This window comes from Paramisgurnus dabryanus, chromosome 23 (assembly GCF_030506205.2).
Source record: "Paramisgurnus dabryanus chromosome 23, PD_genome_1.1, whole genome shotgun sequence".
Classification (NCBI taxonomy): domain Eukaryota; kingdom Metazoa; phylum Chordata; class Actinopteri; order Cypriniformes; family Cobitidae; genus Paramisgurnus; species Paramisgurnus dabryanus.
Window position 1 is genome coordinate 10,599,023 of NC_133359.1, and position 19,009 is coordinate 10,618,031.

At 36.3% G+C, this 19,009-nt stretch overlaps 2 protein-coding genes across 3 annotated transcripts; one reads left to right on the top strand and one right to left on the bottom strand.

The window, feature by feature from the left end:
- Window positions 1-561: 561 nt before the first annotated feature.
- tmem168b (transmembrane protein 168b) lies at window positions 562-5,949 on the top strand. The gene is made up of 4 exons (XM_065291961.2): window positions 562-2,577; window positions 2,894-3,036; window positions 3,985-4,259; window positions 4,357-5,949. The coding sequence occupies exons 1-4, from the start codon at window positions 1,447-1,449 to the stop codon at window positions 4,902-4,904; spliced, it is 2,097 nt and encodes a 698-aa protein (XP_065148033.1). The 5' UTR covers window positions 562-1,446; the 3' UTR covers window positions 4,905-5,949.
- A 4,087-nt stretch (window positions 5,950-10,036) lies between these two features.
- znf277 (zinc finger protein 277) lies at window positions 10,037-18,996 on the bottom strand. Of its 2 annotated transcripts, none has more exons than XM_065291960.1 (12): window positions 18,907-18,996; window positions 16,314-16,518; window positions 16,079-16,167; window positions 15,783-15,865; window positions 13,183-13,274; window positions 12,274-12,384; window positions 11,668-11,800; window positions 11,276-11,343; window positions 11,100-11,196; window positions 10,796-10,838; window positions 10,519-10,693; window positions 10,037-10,328 (listed from the first exon to the last, which is right to left on the bottom strand). In XM_065291960.1, exons 1-12 carry the CDS (start codon window positions 18,938-18,940, stop codon window positions 10,142-10,144), a joined length of 1,317 nt encoding a protein of 438 aa, XP_065148032.1. In that variant the 5' UTR covers window positions 18,941-18,996; the 3' UTR covers window positions 10,037-10,141. The 2 variants fall into 2 exon arrangements, with proteins under 2 accessions (XP_065148032.1, XP_065148031.1); XM_065291959.1 differs by lacking the exon at window positions 18,907-18,996 and adding an exon at window positions 18,414-18,491.
- Between the last annotated feature and the right edge of the window lie 13 nt (window positions 18,997-19,009).

Genomic DNA, 19,009 nt, shown 5'->3' on the forward strand with positions numbered 1-19,009 from the left:
AGATTTTGCAACATAACTTATAAAATGCAAATGTCAGGGAAATAATATATATATATATATATATTTTAATAAAAATAAATCAATTGTAAGCATAGCTTCTAAAAACAATTTCTTAGTATTTAGTTTGCCCACGTTTATAGCATTTGAGAATCTTTCAATGGTTTTAAAGAATTACAAATACAGCCAGCGATGAAGTCTTACTGCATAACAGCTTGCACTGACATATCTTTAAATACATCAGTGCCATTGTTTTGTCTCAAGTTGCACAGCAGTAATGCTTTTGTATAAGGTTTGTTTGTAAAAACAACTTAAATGTCCTAATATAAATAAGGCCTAGTCCTGTCTTAATCTAAACCCTATCCTGGAAACCACCCCATAATGTAATGTGATTAAATGTATTTATTTTTATTATAAAACACTAGAAACTAATGATTTTTTTAAATTTATATTAGGTAAATATTTTTAATTAATTATTTTAAAATATTGTAGGTATATTTTTGATCTAATAAAATGTTTTACATTCCTAAAGTGTTTACATTCCTAAAGTGTAACTAATAGACGTAAAAGATAATTTTTTATGACATCATAGGATAAGTACGGAAATGTGTTCTGGAATCGCAAGAAAATCTTTAAAAGTACGTTGTTTTTCGGGTTTAATAAATAGGATTTCCCCTTTAGATTTCTGTCTATTTCTTAACCAGACACATATATGAATACGATTTTAACATTTGTCTATATATTCAATCAAGTACCTTTTAGATTCAGAAGATTTGAGTATGTCGGTTTTATTTCCCACCTGTTTAACTCGTCCGTCAGGACTCCAAACACTCTATTGTTCTTCACAGGCTTCCGTAGTGGCTTGTCAGTGAGGAAACATGGCGGATAATCTGCAAACTTTAGACGACGGTTTAGAGGAAATTTGCGATACATTTTCACTTTTCTGTTAATTTTTTTTATAAAGGACAACACTCGGTAACTTAAATGTCTACTTATGTGGATATTTTAAAGCGTGTTTTAGTGAATGTTACACTTCTCCCGGTGGCCACAGTCTGTCAACTTTCCGAAGCCGGTAAACATCTAATCTCAGTCTGACTGACAGCATAATAAAACTTGTTTGTTAAGGTACCTGTTATTTTAGCTGTTTCTGTAAATTAAATACTCTGTTAGTAGTTTATTAGCCAGCTTCAAACATGACCTTGAATAACTCGATTTATAGTAACAGGTGGATCATGCAAACCCCCTGTTTAATGTTAGGCGATAGTCTGAACTTTGCTTTAAAATGTCATATACATTTCGAGAAATGATTCATGATTAACTTTAAAACTACAGCACAACTTGATTTTTTAGTTGACCGTACTCATGTTGTGACGCATGACGCACGTCACACACGTCATTCACCACGTTGACTGATTTCTTTGTTGTTGCGGCTTTTTCAACTCTACAACAATGTGCAGGCTGCTCAAATATTGTCTAAGTCACGTACTTTATGCTGTCATGAACCGGCTGGAGGAAGCCAACAGAGGGTTCAACGTGCGTGCCTCCATCCGTTACCTTGGATACCTGTCAAACCTAACCTCCCTAGTGGCCATTTTTTGGGGACTTTACGTGCAATGGGAGAAGACGGCACATACTATCATCCTGGTCATTTTTATTTTGGGCCTCTTTGTCCTTGGGATCGCCTGTATTCTTCACTACTATTTTGGCATGGAGAGAGTCAGCATCTTTCTGTTGCATCTATGGTTTGGTTTCCTACTGGGTTTGTTGTGCTTCTTCAACGACCCCTCCAAAGAGGCGGCTATGAAGGAACAGGTGATGAACTATATGTTAGTAGCCTGTGTGGTGATAAGATTCGAATGGGCTTTGGTTGAAAGAATGTGTGGTTACACTCGACATCAACCATCGTTCTTTAAATCAAGAGAGGCTTTGGAGCTTGCAGGCTTTGTTGTGGCCAGCATGACTTTGGTTGGTCATAAATTCACAAGCCTCGTAGCTTTAACGCTCTCCTTCGGCGCTCTTATCGTGAACTTGCGCATGAAGTCGTTCCTGGCTCTTCCGAACCTCGTCTGCTTCTCTGTGGTCTCGGCTTTTTTCTTCCAGCAGTCTTTAGGGGTGTCCACAAACCCATTTGCCCTGTCTTGCTTCTTCACCCGCCTGGTCTGCGACCCGTTCCTGGACGTCTACTTCAGCGGCCTTTCGGTCACTGAGCGCTGGGCGCCGCTTCTAGTGAGAAGAGGCTTTTGGAGGCACCTATCACTTTTTCCGCTGGTTGTTGTGGAGGTGAACTTCATGATCATAGCTGCTCTGAAGATGAGAGATCTGGATCGATGGTACCTGTTGATCCCAGGTCTCTCAGTCTCCACAATTTTTTGGATCATCTGCCATCTGGTTTTTTGGGTGGCGCTGTGGGGATTTCACTGTAAACTGAGTGACTGCCAGAGGCTGTGCGAGGTCCACATGTCAGGAGAGTTGGACAGGGTGATGGCATCTAAGGGCATGCGACACTTCTGCCTCATATCAAAACGTCTGGTGATGTTCGGCCTGGTGTCAACCATCATACTAGGGGCTCTTGCTTGGCAGGTAGGATTTCATGTTTAAAGATTTTACATTTTTTGTAGTGCACATTTTGGAGGAAAAGTATGCCAAAGTGCCCAAAAGTATGTAAGACATACATCTTAATTATAAACCAAGTGGAATCTGCAATAAATGATTGTAAAGCTAAACCTTATGACATTTTTTTTGTGTATAATGTTTTGCTTAAATGTGGTTTCTATAAGATGAATACAACTATATTGATATGGAGTAAGTGTCAAAAAATTTTGTAGGCCAAAATGTGAATATTGTTGATTTAAAAAATAATATTTTTTAACAATCTTACTTTTGTTGCCTCCCACAGCCTTCAAACAGTCTATTTATTGCATTGTTTCTGCTGGTATTACCACTCGAGTCACTTGCCCACGGCCTTTTCCATGAACTCGGAAACAGCTTGGGAGGAACCTGTGTGGGCTACGGTGTGGTTATTCCTACCAACTATTGCAGGTATTCATTATTACACTTACTACATTTATGCATTTGGCATCCGGGTGATTCTTGCGAAATTAAACTTATGAGGTGTCGTGAAACATTTTGATAAAAAAAGTAAATTCAAAGTAAGAGGATCAAAATAGGAAGCATGCAGTTACAAACATCTCTTCATGTACTATTTCGCACATGATTTCAAATGAAATCATACAAACCAATTTTGTAGTTTTTTCCTCATTTAAGGGAAAAAATGTCATTACCGCAACATAAATTTATAATTAAAAAATCTAAAAAATAAAAAGCTTCAGTGCATGTTATACTATAAACATTTACAGTAAAGAAACATGTGGTATTTGGTGATCATTGGTAAATGTAGAGACAATAATAAGGAATATAAATGTGACCAATTTTCTCATCCTCCGCAACAATTTTCAATCATTGTTTAAGCCCTCAATGAACTAACATTTAAAAAAAAATGGTTGTAAGGGACAGAATTGATTGTGACACTCAAGATGTCTACCAGGTAAGCAGTTGTTATTTTTTCTCTCCAGATAAAAGTTGAAATTTTGTTTGTCACAGTACCTAGACAACTTCTCATTACCGAAACATGAGTTTGTAAATGCATATATTTAATGGAATATCATGTTGCGGTAATGATAATTTTTGATAATGATAATCTAAAAAATGTAAATAATTTTATAGGAAATATTTTAAAATCCTCTAAAAATAATGGATCTTATATGTGCAAAAAAATAGGCTTCAAGGGCTTTTTAAAAAATCTTCTAAGTCTAGATTTCGTGAGAATCACCCATCGCTTTTATCTCGAGTGACTTACAGTGCATTCAAACTATACATTTGATGTGCATTCCCATGACCATGCTGTAGCAATAAGCCACACTGCACAATAAATATACATTTAATCAAACACCCATTACAGTCCCACCTCATACCATCACTTTCTCTCAGCCCAGACGGACAGCCCACCCTGCTGCCTCCGGCGCACGTGCAGGAGCTTAACCTGCGCTCGACGGGAATGCTCAACAACATGCAACGCTTTTTCTCCCATCACATGATTGAGACGTACGGTTGCGACTACTCCACCAGCGGCTTGAGTCTGGAAGCCCTGCAAGCCAAGCTCCGCGTATTCATGGAGGCCCACACGGCCGACGGGCCACGGCACGACACCTACGTGCTTTTTTACAGTGGCCACACCCATCGCAGTGGAGAGTGGGCTTTGGCAGGTAGGACAATTAATAAATTACTTAATTGGAAACCAATGCATGATAAGTAGATCTGCTGACATGACTAGATTCCCTCACTGTCATTTAATCCAATCAGGTGGAGACGTTTTACGTCTAGATGAAATCGTGCAGCTATGGAGGGAGAAGAACGCAGGTTTTTGCTCTCGCCTCGTCATTATTCTCGACACCGAGAACTCCCTCCCTTGGGTGAAAGAGGTGAGGAAAATCGAGGGCCTTTATGTTGCAGTTCAAGGAGCGGTGCTCTCCAATCCCAAAGACGTGGAGGTCCATGACGCACCTCAGCTCGGGGACTTCATCTCCCAGTGGGTGGATTATAACTGTAACCCTGACAGCATCGTCCAGTGGTCCGAGCGTGGACGGACTGTTCAAGCTGCCTATGGGATCTCCAGATACTGGAGCGATTACAAGCTTCACCTTCCCACCGAAAGTGATGTCACCAGGCACTGGAAAATGTACTTCCCACGCTTGACTTATCCCGTGGTTCAGTTGGCCCATTGGTGTGGCGGACTGAACCTCTTCTGGGTTTGCGATTACGGTGTCCGACTGCTCCGAAGGATCAAACTCACGTGTTTCCCTCCTGCGGTTCTAGATACCGGACAAGGTTTCAAGCTGGTTAAATCATAGAGCAGGACCTAAATGCTAATGAATAATGCAAGCAGCTGCCGCTCACAGCAGGGTTTGTATCTGGACACGGTTAAGTCACGGTGATTTTTTTTTTACCTATGGCAGCTTTGTTGTGTAGACCAGCCGAACAATGTTTAACAAATCTCAGGTGTGAGATCACTCCAGGTGTGTGTTTGTTTTTAGAAGAAATTGTCTACTTCAGTAAGCAAGGGTGATTTTTTTTTTCTTTAAAATCTGGTTTATATTTTAGAAAGAAAGAAATTATATTTTCTTACAGTTTTTTTTGCATTGTAAAATTATTTTTTTGTTAGATATTTAAAAATAATAATAATAATTACGAATAAGCACAGCCCCATTTATTGTCATTACTATACTGAACAACAACCAAGAAGACATCCATCTCATATCATTACTCCAATATGAGAAAACAAGTTCAAATATTTATTTATCATACTGTCTTTATAGTGATGTAAATAAAGACTGTTGTCTTATTAAATAAAATGAGAATAAAACATCTAAAAGTCTCTATTGAGATTACAAAACCCACAAAACAAATTACGATTTAATGGTAAATGTGCTTTATTGTCATCAAAATAATTTAACAATGCAAAAAAAAAACTGTTTATGGCCCTAAAATAGGCTTATTTTTTACTTTACTCAAATTATTTTCATTTCTTTTGGATTTTGGGGTGGTGTGACCTAGGTATGGTTTTGTGAGAAGTTACTGATGGGTCATCCTAATAGCTTTACATTCACTAACAATCAACTGTTACAGCTTTCTGTTTTAACCCTTACGGTCATTTAACACTTAATAGCATAATCTGCATTTGTCCTTGTTAGCTTTATAAACTAAACTTTAAATGTACCGGCACCGAACTGTTAAAAGCAATTTCCATTTTTCTAACTTGCAGACATGTATGTGCCTCTTTTTTGACTGTACGAGACAAACTGGCCTTGTATTTTGTACAGTGTCTATACAAAAATTTGACACTATAGTTCTCCACACATTCAGATCTGTGAATTAAAAAAAACTATTTTTATTGTACTTATATTTTATTTAGATTTTCTACTTCCCTTTGTACATTGTGATATTTCATTTACATTTGTGCTGAATGCCAAAATTTATTTTGCTAAACACTGTTGAATATGACTTTGCACGCAAGAAAAGATTATATTATAGTCAATTGACTGATGTTCTGTATTGCTAAATAGTGGTGGAGATTCACTTTAGATTTAGCCTAACTAGAGTGAATATTTATACTATTGGTCATCCGTTTAATGAAGTGCCTTGCACAAGTTAGCCCTTACCAAAAGACACAAGGATTTACTCCTAGTGAAATATGCAATATTTATTAATTGATCCTAAGACATGTATGAAAAGGTCTGAACCTTTAAGAAGACTTGAACAAGCAACTGGGGATTGAAGATTTCAATGATTTCTTGATTGTTTATATGTATGAAATCAACCATAATCAGAATGAGTTTGATATAATAAAAGAGTTGCTCTTTCACTGCCAGCCCCTCTGTATGATATTGTTTTTCAGTCAGACAGATAAAAGAAGCTGCTAAATACCTGTATGAATAATATTTAGTAGATACAGATACTAAATGCATTTTTAAAGAATTACTTGGGAACTTAAAAGAGTTTGGGAGTCGAACTCTAACTCTGGCTCTATAAGGTTCTATCTGCGTGAGTAAATGCACAGATGATGACCAATCAGGATCAACTTTATATGTGGAAACTTAACTTGTATAATCTTACTACACAAAGCTGTGTTTTGTGCACAGAGGTTATGTCAGGTAGGGCAGGAAATGATGTTGCAAGTGCACTAATAAAAATATTAAAACGCGTTGTACGTGATCATCCACATGCCACTGAGATGATAACATGGAGTGATAGTTGTGTGCCTCAGAACAGAAATTCCATAATAGCCTTTGCTATGGCAGATTTCCTGATAAGGCATCCTCAAATTAAAAAGATAACAATGAAATACTCTACTCCAGGCCACTCCGCAGTGCAGGAGGTAGACAGTATGCACAGTCATATTAAAAGGCAATGGCAGTGTCTGAATTCTGTCTTTCCACACATTTTACAGAAGGTGAACAGGAACAACCCATATGAAATCATACAGATGAAGAGTATCGATTTGTATGACTTTCAAGCTGTTTCAATACAAACAGGTTCCATTTTCTGAAGTGTCACAGCTTGTTTTGATTAATGTCCGTATACTCTTCGTTACGCAAAATCACATGCAGAGCCAAGAGTTAAAGTAGACATAAGAGGACCAAGCAAACACGAGAAGCCTGGCACCTACATCCATCTTACCCAAACCAAGGGTACTCTCCAAACTGGGCATCATCTCAGAGGCGAAGATAAGTGACATTAAGTCCATGTTTACATTCATGCCACTAACAGAGAGTATTATAAGTCTGTGTTTTAAAAAAAATTAGTCTGACATTTGTTGTGATTTTATATTTATGTATATATATAGTCAGTTAATCATTTTGAATGATTATTAAACTTTATGAATTAATGCTGACAATTAACAATTGCTGAAGCATGTCTGTTTCTTGCAGTTTTTAAAGTCTTAAATGTCTTAATTTTTACAATATTAAGCCTTAAAGGTCAAATAGTCAGCAATTTAATTAATGGGCTCTTAATTATACAACAATAAATGTTAGCATGTTATATCAGCCATACTGATGTCTAGAGAGAAAGCCATTTTACCTGACCCACTTTAGATGGAATAAAGTCCTGCTCAGATGTATTACAAGCTTTCTGTCTAAACAAAAGAAAGATTAAAGTAACAATTTCTGCAGTAATGTGTTTAATTACCCACCAAATTGGTACAAAAAAATTAACATCTGCACTGAACAAAATATTTAGACCTACCTTGCTTAATTTGAAATGTCCTAAAGTGCTAAAAATATAAAATACATGTCATAAAATGTGTTAGAAAATAAAATGTAATCCTTTCTGAGACATTGTTACAACATTAATTTTATATTTAATGTTCAAATAATGTTTTGGCAGATAGATCATTATAATTCTAAGCGAAAAGTGTTTTTTAGATTTAGAAGGCTCTATCTGCATTTGAACCATTCCAAAAACACCCATTTATAAAGAGTATTTTGATATTGTACACTGCAAAAAATGATTTTCAAAAAAAAAAAATTTTAGGAATTTTGTCATGTTTTCAGAAGATCCTTTTTATATCTAGCCCCTAAGCTCTGGAATGATTCACCAAATAATGCTCGAGAATCAGACACAGTCGATCACATAGTTCGTTTGTCCAGATCAGAGCATTCACATAACTCATCTGGGTAATATACTTATGCCGCAATAGTTAGCCTGTCTGGAACTTTTGGTACCCCATTGGCAGATTTTTTTGCCTGTTTTATGCACAAAGTCACTTAAATTTGATATTTTGGTCTAAAAACTAGACTTATTTTCTTGGGTCATTTTGCTCATTCAAGAAAAAGCATCTTAATTTAAGAATTTTTAGATATTTTTACTGAAAACAAGACAAAAATACTAAAAAAAATGTATTGAAAATAATTTTTTGCAGTGTATATTTAGAATACATTTAGGGTCCCTGTTATTTTCATGTTTAAAAGAAACTTGTTCCTCATATATGTAATGCAAAAACTTTGAAGCTCAATATCTCAAACTGCTCAGAACGCAGATAGAACCTTATAATTCCAAGGGGACGAATTGTTGTAATTCAGCCACATTGGAGGGTTTTTCGAGCATGAATCACCCTTTCAAGGTCATTCCACAGTATCTTAATAGAATTGAGGTCAGGACTTTGACTAGGCCACTCCAGGACTTTGTTTTTCTTCAGCTATTCAGGAGTGGACTTGCTGGTGTGTTTTTGATCATTGTCCTGCTGCACAAACCAAGTTCGCTTCAGCTTGATGTCACAAAAAGAGGGCTGGACTTTTTGGAAGACGGCAAAAAATGTTTCCATTTATCACAGCAAGTCTTCCAGGTCCTGAAGCAGCAAAACAGCCCCAGACCATCACACTACCACCACCACCATATTTTACTGTTGGTATGATGTTCTTTTTCTGAAATGCTGTGTTAATTTTACGCCAAACTTAATGGGACACACACCTTCCAAAAAGTTAACTTTGTCTTGTCAGTGAGTATTTCCCAAAAGTCTTGAGGATCATCAAGATGTTTTCTGGCAAAACTGAAATGAGCCATTATGTTCTTTTTTGGTTTTTGTCTTGGAAAGCCCTGCCGTAAACACATGTATGGGAAGTTTATAAAGTTTGAAATATGAATGTTTCCTTACAAAAAAAAAAACAATCGCTTTACCTCTGAAGACATTTAATAACTGTGTGGATAAGTTTTAGTTGGATGGATGTACTTTTTGTGGCTTTAAAAATGGGGCACTATCCAGTACGATTATAAAGCTGAAAAGAGCCAAAGTGTTATTTAATATAACTCCAACTATGTTTGGCTGAAAGAAGAATGTCATATACATTTATGCTTTGAGGGTAATTAAAAGATGAGCTAATTAAAATTTTTGGGTGAACTATTTCTTTAAATGGCACCTATTATGCCCATTTTACAAGATGAAATATAAGTTTCGGGTGTGCCCAAAATCTGTCTGTTAAGTTTCACCTCAAAACCCCCACAGATCATTTGTTATAGGGTTATACATATTGCTATTTGGGTGGAAGCAAAAATGGACAGTTTCATGTGTGAACTTTTAAATGGAAATGAGCTACTGCTCCTCACTCCCTTAACCAAAAGAGAAATTGAGCGCTTTCTGTTAAAATAGATCTGATTCCTGTGAATGCAGTCTGAGATCAAACAGTCTCAACTCAGAAACCATGGTAATGCAGGATTGTCAGTCAGTGGCCCAGGGCTTTATCAGTGTGATGTCACATTAACAACAGAATCAAAACAGCTTGTCTAATAAAACTGCTTAGGTTAAATGGGGATTTAAAAAGAGTGGGTGGATTTTTTTTTCATTGTAGGGTGGTTGTGTTCACACACTGCCAACACACATTTACGTCCAAACACTTTGTAAATGTGGACTTTGCATAACTGGTTCCTCAGCTAGTTTTTTAAACCCATTTTAGGGATTTCAACTGAAATGATCCATTGAAGACACATGTAAATAAATAATGTTTATTTGTATAGCTGCAATTGTCATGACACAAGAAACACCGTTAGTCTCAAAGCAGCAAAACACTTAAAGTTGCACCACCATCACTGATCTTCAGCTGGAGCTGCCTTTGTCTTTGAGAAGTTTATTAAGCACGCTTGTCTGTTTTAAGAGCTTTAGGTTCGAGATATCTTCTGCTATAACTGGGACGTCACAGCTGTGTTTTGGACCCTCAGATTCGCTCTCGCTATCTGACAGAGCCGTAAGAAGAGCATCATTCTCATATGTAGGAAAGTAGTATCTAGATGAAAAAAAGGTGTAGTATAAATTACAAATTAAAATTCAAGACATTTATCTATAGTTTGTGGTCTAACCTCAGCAGAATATAATATTTTTTTAAATTTTTGTTGAGAGTTGTGTGCTATAATAACTAATAGTGCTGACTCCATATAATATTTGTGTTGCTGGTGATGTCACAATCTAATACTTACTGTGGTTGGTCCCAATGTGAGACCTCAGGTAGTTGCATCGCATGGCCCGTGTTAACAAGGTGTTGAACCAGTTCCTCTTTTGTTACAAATTTCTCCTGGCAGCCGTAGCAGCGACACTGGTGTAGCTCACGACGGATGTAATTCACCAATTTGACCTGCTGGTAAAACTTTAGGTCTGGCAAAAAATATAACAGTGGAGAGATCTTATTCCTTATAAAGAGAGGCAGTTCTCCAAAACAACCCTTTAACTGTACAGTAGTTATGCAATAATACTCACTTAGATCCAGTTTTAATTTTTGCAAGTCAAATTCATGACTTTCCTAAAGATAGAGAAAAACATAAGTCACTTATAATGTTTTAATGCAAAAATGTAAAGTTTTTTTTTTACATTGTGCCTTTAAGACTTTCATGTAAATGGCCTATTAGCATGCTATGAGGTCCAGTATAGATTGTGCTTCCCTATAATAACAGCCTCTATGCAAAGTCTGCTTTGCATTTATTTGAAATGACGTCAAAGCTGCTCGTTTCTACCATTTAAACATGCTTGCTTTAGACATAGATATGTTGTTTTTTTTAGATACCTTCATGTGCGTGTATAATTTGTCCATCGTATCCGCCTGCTGTTCACAAAACAGACACACAGCACACACGGGGTGAGCCTGCCAATCTGACCAATCACTGCGAAGAGTTCAGAAATGAGATTTTTTTTAACTTTAATAGACTTTTTTAGTCTTTGAAGATTAAGATGATTCCTTACTCATCCTCATCTTCAAGCAAATCTCTGTCATCTTCAGACTGGACCTCCTCCCAGGTCTTCCCCAACTCCTGCATCATCATATAACAGCATAAACATATCAACCAAACCTGAATGCACATCAGATGGCATGAAAGGCTGCAGCCTGCGGAGGTCGCATATACAGGGTGCATACGTCATCAAGCATGGTTTATTTAAGTTAACTGACCATTACATTCGCAAGTCATACGCATACTAAACAATTTACTATTATCTAAGAATATCAATCAATTTCATAATTGTTTATATTCTGAAACAAGACGTATGCAGCCTCGAAATGCGACCTCCGGAGGCTGCAGCCTTCGCATTGGACACGGCCCACCGCAATGAAAAGGAACGGACATACAAGGACGTACCAGGTAATTGATGACGTAGAAGCGATCGTAGTCATGGTTTCTGGCATTGATTCGACGATGTTGTTTCTTTCTCATGTGATCTTTCAACGTTGTTTTGTCCCTGAATGTTTTCTCACAGTATAGACACTGCATACTATAATTAAAACAAGTAAAATTATAATGATATGTTTAGATGCACCATGCTTATTTTGGTGCCGTAAGTAAATTTAAATGATCAAACATTTTGAATAATGTTTACATTGCGGAGTATTTACTGACAATGAGGAATCGCAACGAAATAAACACTGACTATACTGTAGCAAAATATTCTGTGGGATAAAAGTGCACGATTAAAATATGTTCAGTAAGTAGATAAAAATTAACTAATTGTGGGAATAACTTTATTTTTAAAAATGCAACACGTTTTTTATAATGTGAAAAGTTGCATTACGCTTTTCATAAAAAACCATAACCCTGCTTGAAAACAACTGCAATAACAAAAACTACCAAAAGGGGGCGCGCCTCCACCATCTCCCGGGTGACACTTTGATGAGTATTATCAAAAACGATATCATTACTATAACATCAAAATGATATATAAAATTAACATTTTAACTTAAAACTCACTTCTCCAATTTCCACTCAAGAGTATCAAGAAACTTAGTACAGTATACAATGTTATCAGGCAGACCAATACTGAAAGAGTGCTCTTTGGCCATGTGGTTGAGGAGTAAAGACCTGTACAAAATAATACAGAGTAAAACACATTACTAAGGACACTTTAAAATTTTTGATTTCAATAATTGATTTGACATAACCTTACTCACTCAATATTAAAGATATCAATGTTATATTTTCTTTTTCACACAATGTTCTTTACATTGTGAAGGATGATTTTATGTAGAAACAGTAAATCACAAAAAATATTTATTATTATAATATTATTAATTATATTATCAATATATTTATATTGTGACATAATAAAATACTTAACAAATAATATAATAAAAAATATAATAAAAAATATTTCATATAGTCATATCTCATTTCTTCCTGGCTGGACTTATTGTCCAACCTGTAATCTTAAAGGGGACATATCATGAATATCTGACTTTTTTCTTGTTTAAGTGATATAATTGGGTCCCCAGTGCTTGTGTCAACCTAGAAAATGTGAAAAAGATCAACCCAGTAACTAGTTTTGCTAAACTTCTCTTCACGCATGTGAAAAAATAGGTAATTGAAATCTGGCTCCCCTTGTGATGTCAGAAGGGGATAATCCTGCCCCTTAATCTGCACTATCCAACTCCCATTTAGTGCAGAGATCAGCTCATTTGCATTTTAAAGGACACACCCAAAAAGGGCACATTTTCGCCCACACCTACAAAGTGCCAATTTTAACATGCTATAATAAATTATCTATATGATATTTTGAACTAAAACTTCACATATATATTCTGGGGACACCAAAGATTTATTTGACATATTTAAAAAGTCTTGTGAAATGTCCCATTTCTAAACATCAGAAGCAGCATTCACCTGTTTCCTGTAAATTCTTCATTACAAAACATACAGGTGCGATGAAAGGTTGTATCTTCTCTCTCTTTTTGCTGCTGGTCCAAAACGTCCTCCTATTACAAGACGCATAACACACAAACTTCACCACAGACTCATCTACTATTATATCAGCATCAGCATCCCTACAATGGAGTATGCATTATAGATATGGTAACATAACTGTGATCAATAAACCACTGCAATAATAATAATAAAAAAATTGTCATGTTTTTACTAATTCTACATTTGTGAAACCCGCTTGGTTTCTCATAATCGTCGATAATTATCACAGATACAAACTGCAAATTAATAGTGTTTTAATAAACAGCGCTAATCCTCACAGCTCGAGTTTTATCGACGTGCAGCGTGTCATCAAATGATTGAAAAAGGTCACAGCCGCGCTGTTAAACAGCTGGTCGCCACACCGCAGAGCCGACTGCAGAGGTGCTGAGGACACGGGTTGCCTAGCAACCGCAGTCACAGATTTTTGCCTGAGATGAAATGTGCGCGAGATGATTATGTTGACTCATAATATCTCTGCAGAAACAAACTAGGGGGCGGTGGGGGAGGAACGGAGGTTTTGGCTGAAAGATGTGTTAATTGTTTTCTCAGAACTTCAGGTGAATTATCGTTGCGAAGTCTCTGGCCAGACACCCACCTAAAACGGCTTCATTTTACAGCAACTGTATTTTATCTGTGTGTTTTGCAGTTGCAGACAACATGACATCAATTTTTTTTGCATTCAAAAAAATGCAAGTTCATTCAATCTACATTTCAGTATGTGTTTTTCCTGGGTGGGATCAAACCCATTGCCAATGCAATGCTCTACCAATTGAGCTACAAGAACTTTTCTGATGATGCAACTACAGATGGTTAAAGTCGCCATGAAACGGAAGTAGCGATTGCCTTATTTTCCCCGTGGTGACGTATATCCGAATGAAACGGCTTTTGAGATGAAATAAGGCAGGGCTGGATTTGAATTTGTCCATCGAGATCTGATTGGATCGTTTGAAGTTGGGTCGTGTTGCTAATTGCTAATCACTGCGATCTTCTCCCGGACCCCGCCCACCTGCCATACTTTTGACCGGAAGTGAATAGAGATCGTTTTGAGGAGGGGAGGAGATTTGCATTTTTTATTAAAGATTATGAGCACACACGAATTTTAAAAAAATAATGAAGCTCACAGATAAGTCATTTGTTAATAATACCACACTATTAAAAATACATATATAGTTTTTCATTTCAATTTCATTGCGACTTTAAGTACAGGGGTTTTCAAACTTATATGTATTTATTACACGGCTCTCTGGAATGCTTGATTCTGATTGGTCAGTTGAGACATTTGCAGGTTCGTTCTTTTCGAATAATAACCGCTCCAAAATAATAACGCATAGCCGGTACTACTTTTATGAGTAAGATCGCTTCGCGCCAATAAAGATCAATAAAGATTACTGTTTGTTTGGCGCCATCTTGTGACAAACACTCGACAACCACGACAAGACACAGAGAGCTTACTGAGACTGAACTTGACAAAATAGAGCATGACAGCTACGAAGCCAACACACAAAAAAATACAGAATGGGCATTAAAACTTCTCAAAGACTGGCTAAAAGAGAAAAAAATGAAGATAGACAAGTATGAAGCAGAGGATCTTAATAAGGTATTACGATCATTTTATGCATCTGTGCAAAGTTTCGCGGAAGGATAAAAAATGTTAATTTAAAACAAATATGCCAATAAAATGTTTCAAATTCATATTCATGTCCAGTTTTTTTTCTTATGTGACAAGTAGCCGTGTAATAAGCGGGATAATGTAGAGTCAGCCGGTAGTTATCGGGAAATAAGCCCCTTCAGTGTGATACAAGACCCTCCGCTTCGCGTCGGGTCCTGATCACACTGTCGGGGCTTATTTCCCGATAACTACCGGCTGCCTCTACATTATCCCTTACATAAAAAATATGATGCACCTTTTAATTCTTATAAATTTCACTCAAAAATATATATTAATTTATGTATAAAGTATCTAATAATATTTTATTTTTTGCATGAAGAAAAGTTTTGTTTCCAAATAATTGGCTACATGTAGATATTTACAATTTATTATTACTTTGTCTTTATCCTTTTAATTTTCTGGGGACGCCCTTGGATCTTCTGGGGGCCCTTGAACCCCAGTTTGAAAAACCCATGGTTTAGTACAGGGGTGCCCCAACTGAGTCCTGTAGGTCCTGCAGTTTAGCTCCAATTTGCCCCAGCACACCTGCCAGGCCCTAATTAGCTGCTTGAAGTGTGTTTGATTAGGGTTGGAGCTAAACTCTGCAGGACACCGGCCCTCCAGGACCGAGTTTGGGCACCCCTGGTTTAGTAAGAATCAAAATACGGTTTTCAATAAACTCAGATGTGATCCTATCACTTTTACGATGATGTCACTTGCATTCCAGTGTTTCTGCGTGTTATTCGGTCCTAAGGTGGTATTTACCAAATCACTTGAGTAAGAAAAGCTGCCCTAGGATTCGTTTTGAATGTTCATAACCTAATACAGGAAGTTGATCACAGATCAGCACTCCTAAACTGAAGATCCTCACCAGTCGTCTCTGTTGTAGCTGCTCCCTAAGGATTCTGTCCTCTGGCAGTGCATCACATAATAGGAAATAATGCTCTTGTTGTTCTGAAATGACACAAACAGTGCTTATTAGACTACAGACCAATAGTGTTCAATATAAATAATACAGTATAAATTATCAATGATATCCAAATTTAATCCAGGTCGCATTTTTAACAAGACTTTATAAGCATGCATACAGTTTTGCATTTGGCAGATGCTTTTATCTCATATCAATTGGGAGTACATTTGTATTTAAATGGTTTAAATTTCTCCTACCTACAGGACCTTCGGAGTTTGTCTTAATAACACTGCAAAAATCTGTGATGGGCTGTTCTGTAAATCTTTTCTTCCAATACAAGACATACCTGCGATGAAAGATTATTCATCATTAGGTTTATTGTTTCTACCTGTACAAAAATCTCAGTTTCAAAACATCATATACAGTATATGAGGAAAGCTAGAGGCAGTATAGGCACTGCACATTTACTGTAGTAATCATGTGGAGTTTTACCGTGGGAAATCTGCAATGAGTTTGACATCAGAAATAACCAGTTTGTGATCCAACACCATGTGCTTGAGAAGTTGATCTTTCTCAGAGGAAGAAAAAGTGTCTGGACACAGCATACAGGTCAGTGGATGGACATCACTGGAGGGACAAACGCTAGCACTCAGGTGATCAGGGAAACAAAGTGGCTCTAGAATACAATCCTGGTCATCTGAAAACGAAAAAAAAAACCTCTTCATTGGTGGTTTCAACATTAATGGCATTACCATGCACTAAACAGCTTTTAGACTAGAGATTTACTGTGATCTACCCAATAGGTATGACTAACATTTGTAAATGTTTTTTTATGCAATGCAAATTATGCAATTCCATTTAAATAAACAGTAGGCCTAGCAAATTAGCAATAAAAATAATGCAAAAATATTTGAAGAGTTTGGTTCCAAAACACGATAAGCGCCATTAAAAAAAAAGTTACCACCAAAATCAGTATTGCATCAGGAAAGTATTAAAAAGAAAATTTTTAATTTTAGGCAAAATCCGATATCCGCCGCATTATTCTGTCATCTTTTCTCCCTTTTTTCCCAACAGTCCTCCTTCTCTGCAGAATGCAATAAATCCACTCAACAAATCACAGCGCACCATTCCATACATTTTAAACAACAATGGCGAAGTGCTGAATACACACAAAATCCTAGTTTCCCTCATCTACTTTGTACTTCATGATCAACAAACAAACAAAAACAAAATAATACTTTTGATGGCATTGATAAACCTGTGGTGGTTTTCTGTGGCGGGGAAGAAAAGTAAGCCACTTGATCGACGGAAAAATGCAGGCTGTTGCTTGTTCTCACACACGCTAACACATTGACACCAGAGGATCTCATGAAAAACTTTCCATTATTTTACTCTGAGTCAACGAAAATCGAGCAGGACCAAAACATTTTTCAGCTGATCGCTGTCAAAAAAAGTTTGCCGACGTCCCAATGATGACAGCAGCAACAACGACATTGTTCTTAATATGACAAAGTAAGTGTTTTGATTAATGCCATTAATGTTTATTTTTTTAATCAGTGTATACCACTAGTTAACTAAATGAATATAACACGGAAAAGATGAATGCACATTTATATATTGATTCAATAGATTTATAGCATTTTGAAAAAAAAACGTCATGTATTTATTGCAGAAAAAATTATCAGTTTTTATAAAAATCTTTAAAAAAATAAAATTATGTATTTGAAATTTTTATGTTATCATAACCTAAAGATGCTATTTGAAAGTTTGTAACAGAAAATAGTGGTTTTCATCTTGTCACTTTCTTGGTATAGAAAACACATTTTACTGAAATTAGTCAAAATGGATTTATTGCGTTTTGGAACAAAACTCTTCATTTACTTTATATATATATACTGTGATGTCTTCAAATTCTTTTTGTGCAGTTGTGAACATGATATATTTAGTTTTACACCCCAAACTTAATTTTGTGTATATTATGCTTGAAATGTTTAAAACAGTTTGATGTTTTTCTACCTCGGTGACACCAATGCAAGCATTTATTTGTATTATGGGTCCAGTAGACCGTAAGGTCGACAGCATGTACAGTAAGACTCAAAAGAAATGTACACAATAAGGATGGTGTGGTAAATTTGGACAGGTAAATAAGGCTTCTAGGCTGAAATGCCACCATTGTGCCCTTCAGCAAAGCATTTAAAAAGATCACAGTTATGTCTTATAACATGCTTCTTAAATTTGTAATCCAGACACATTTATTATGTATCCGTGTCTCTATTAAAGTCAATAAATTCATCGTGGACATTAATTGAATCTAGCTCTTATCATCAGTGTGTAGGACTTAAGCATGTAACAGGCACATCCACGCTAGTCAATGTCTATCAATGTCTCGTACATCCCACGTGCCTCACAAGATGTCCAAAATTCACACAAACAACTGAATCACAAAAAATGAGAGTGACTCACGCAAACAGCAGGTTATCATCTAAGAACCTGACACGTTTGGACACCTAAGTGCACTTCATGGCCTGTCTTTTATTTCCTACGGAGCTTAATGGTTTAAAGGTTAAAGGTTTGCTGTGACTAGATACTTACTAGAAGATTGGTCACCAAATAGTGTCCTACTCCAAACACCTAACATGCACTGACTTTTAAATCCAGATCTGGATTTAGTGCCCTTATTGAAAGACATGAAACCACTTATCAAGTTCGACTTCATGAAAATAACACTACAGTACTTACTGTACAGTGTAGTTAGTATACCATAGTACATAATTATACTATAGGCCTAGTACATACAAAAGTTTACTTTAGTGTCCTACGGTTTAAAAACACAGCATCTAGACATTTTATAACAGTTTACTAACGTAAGTACTGTAGCTTATAATATAGTATTTAATATGTGCGTATGTCGTAAAACTTCCACAATTTATGAACATAACTGTTACAGTCGTTACGGTAAAACTGAATATGCCGACACGTTAAAATGTTATTTAATCAAATCACAAATCATTATCAACTTAAATGAGGAATAAACAAAAATAAGGGCCAAAAATGTCACAATAAAATTATAATTTGCTAAACCAACCTGTCAAATTAGTGTTGTGCATCCGGGCGGCCATGATTTTCTTTTGTAAGTCATGTGACGCGGCAAATCATTTAATGACCAATCAGAATCATCTCACCGCGAC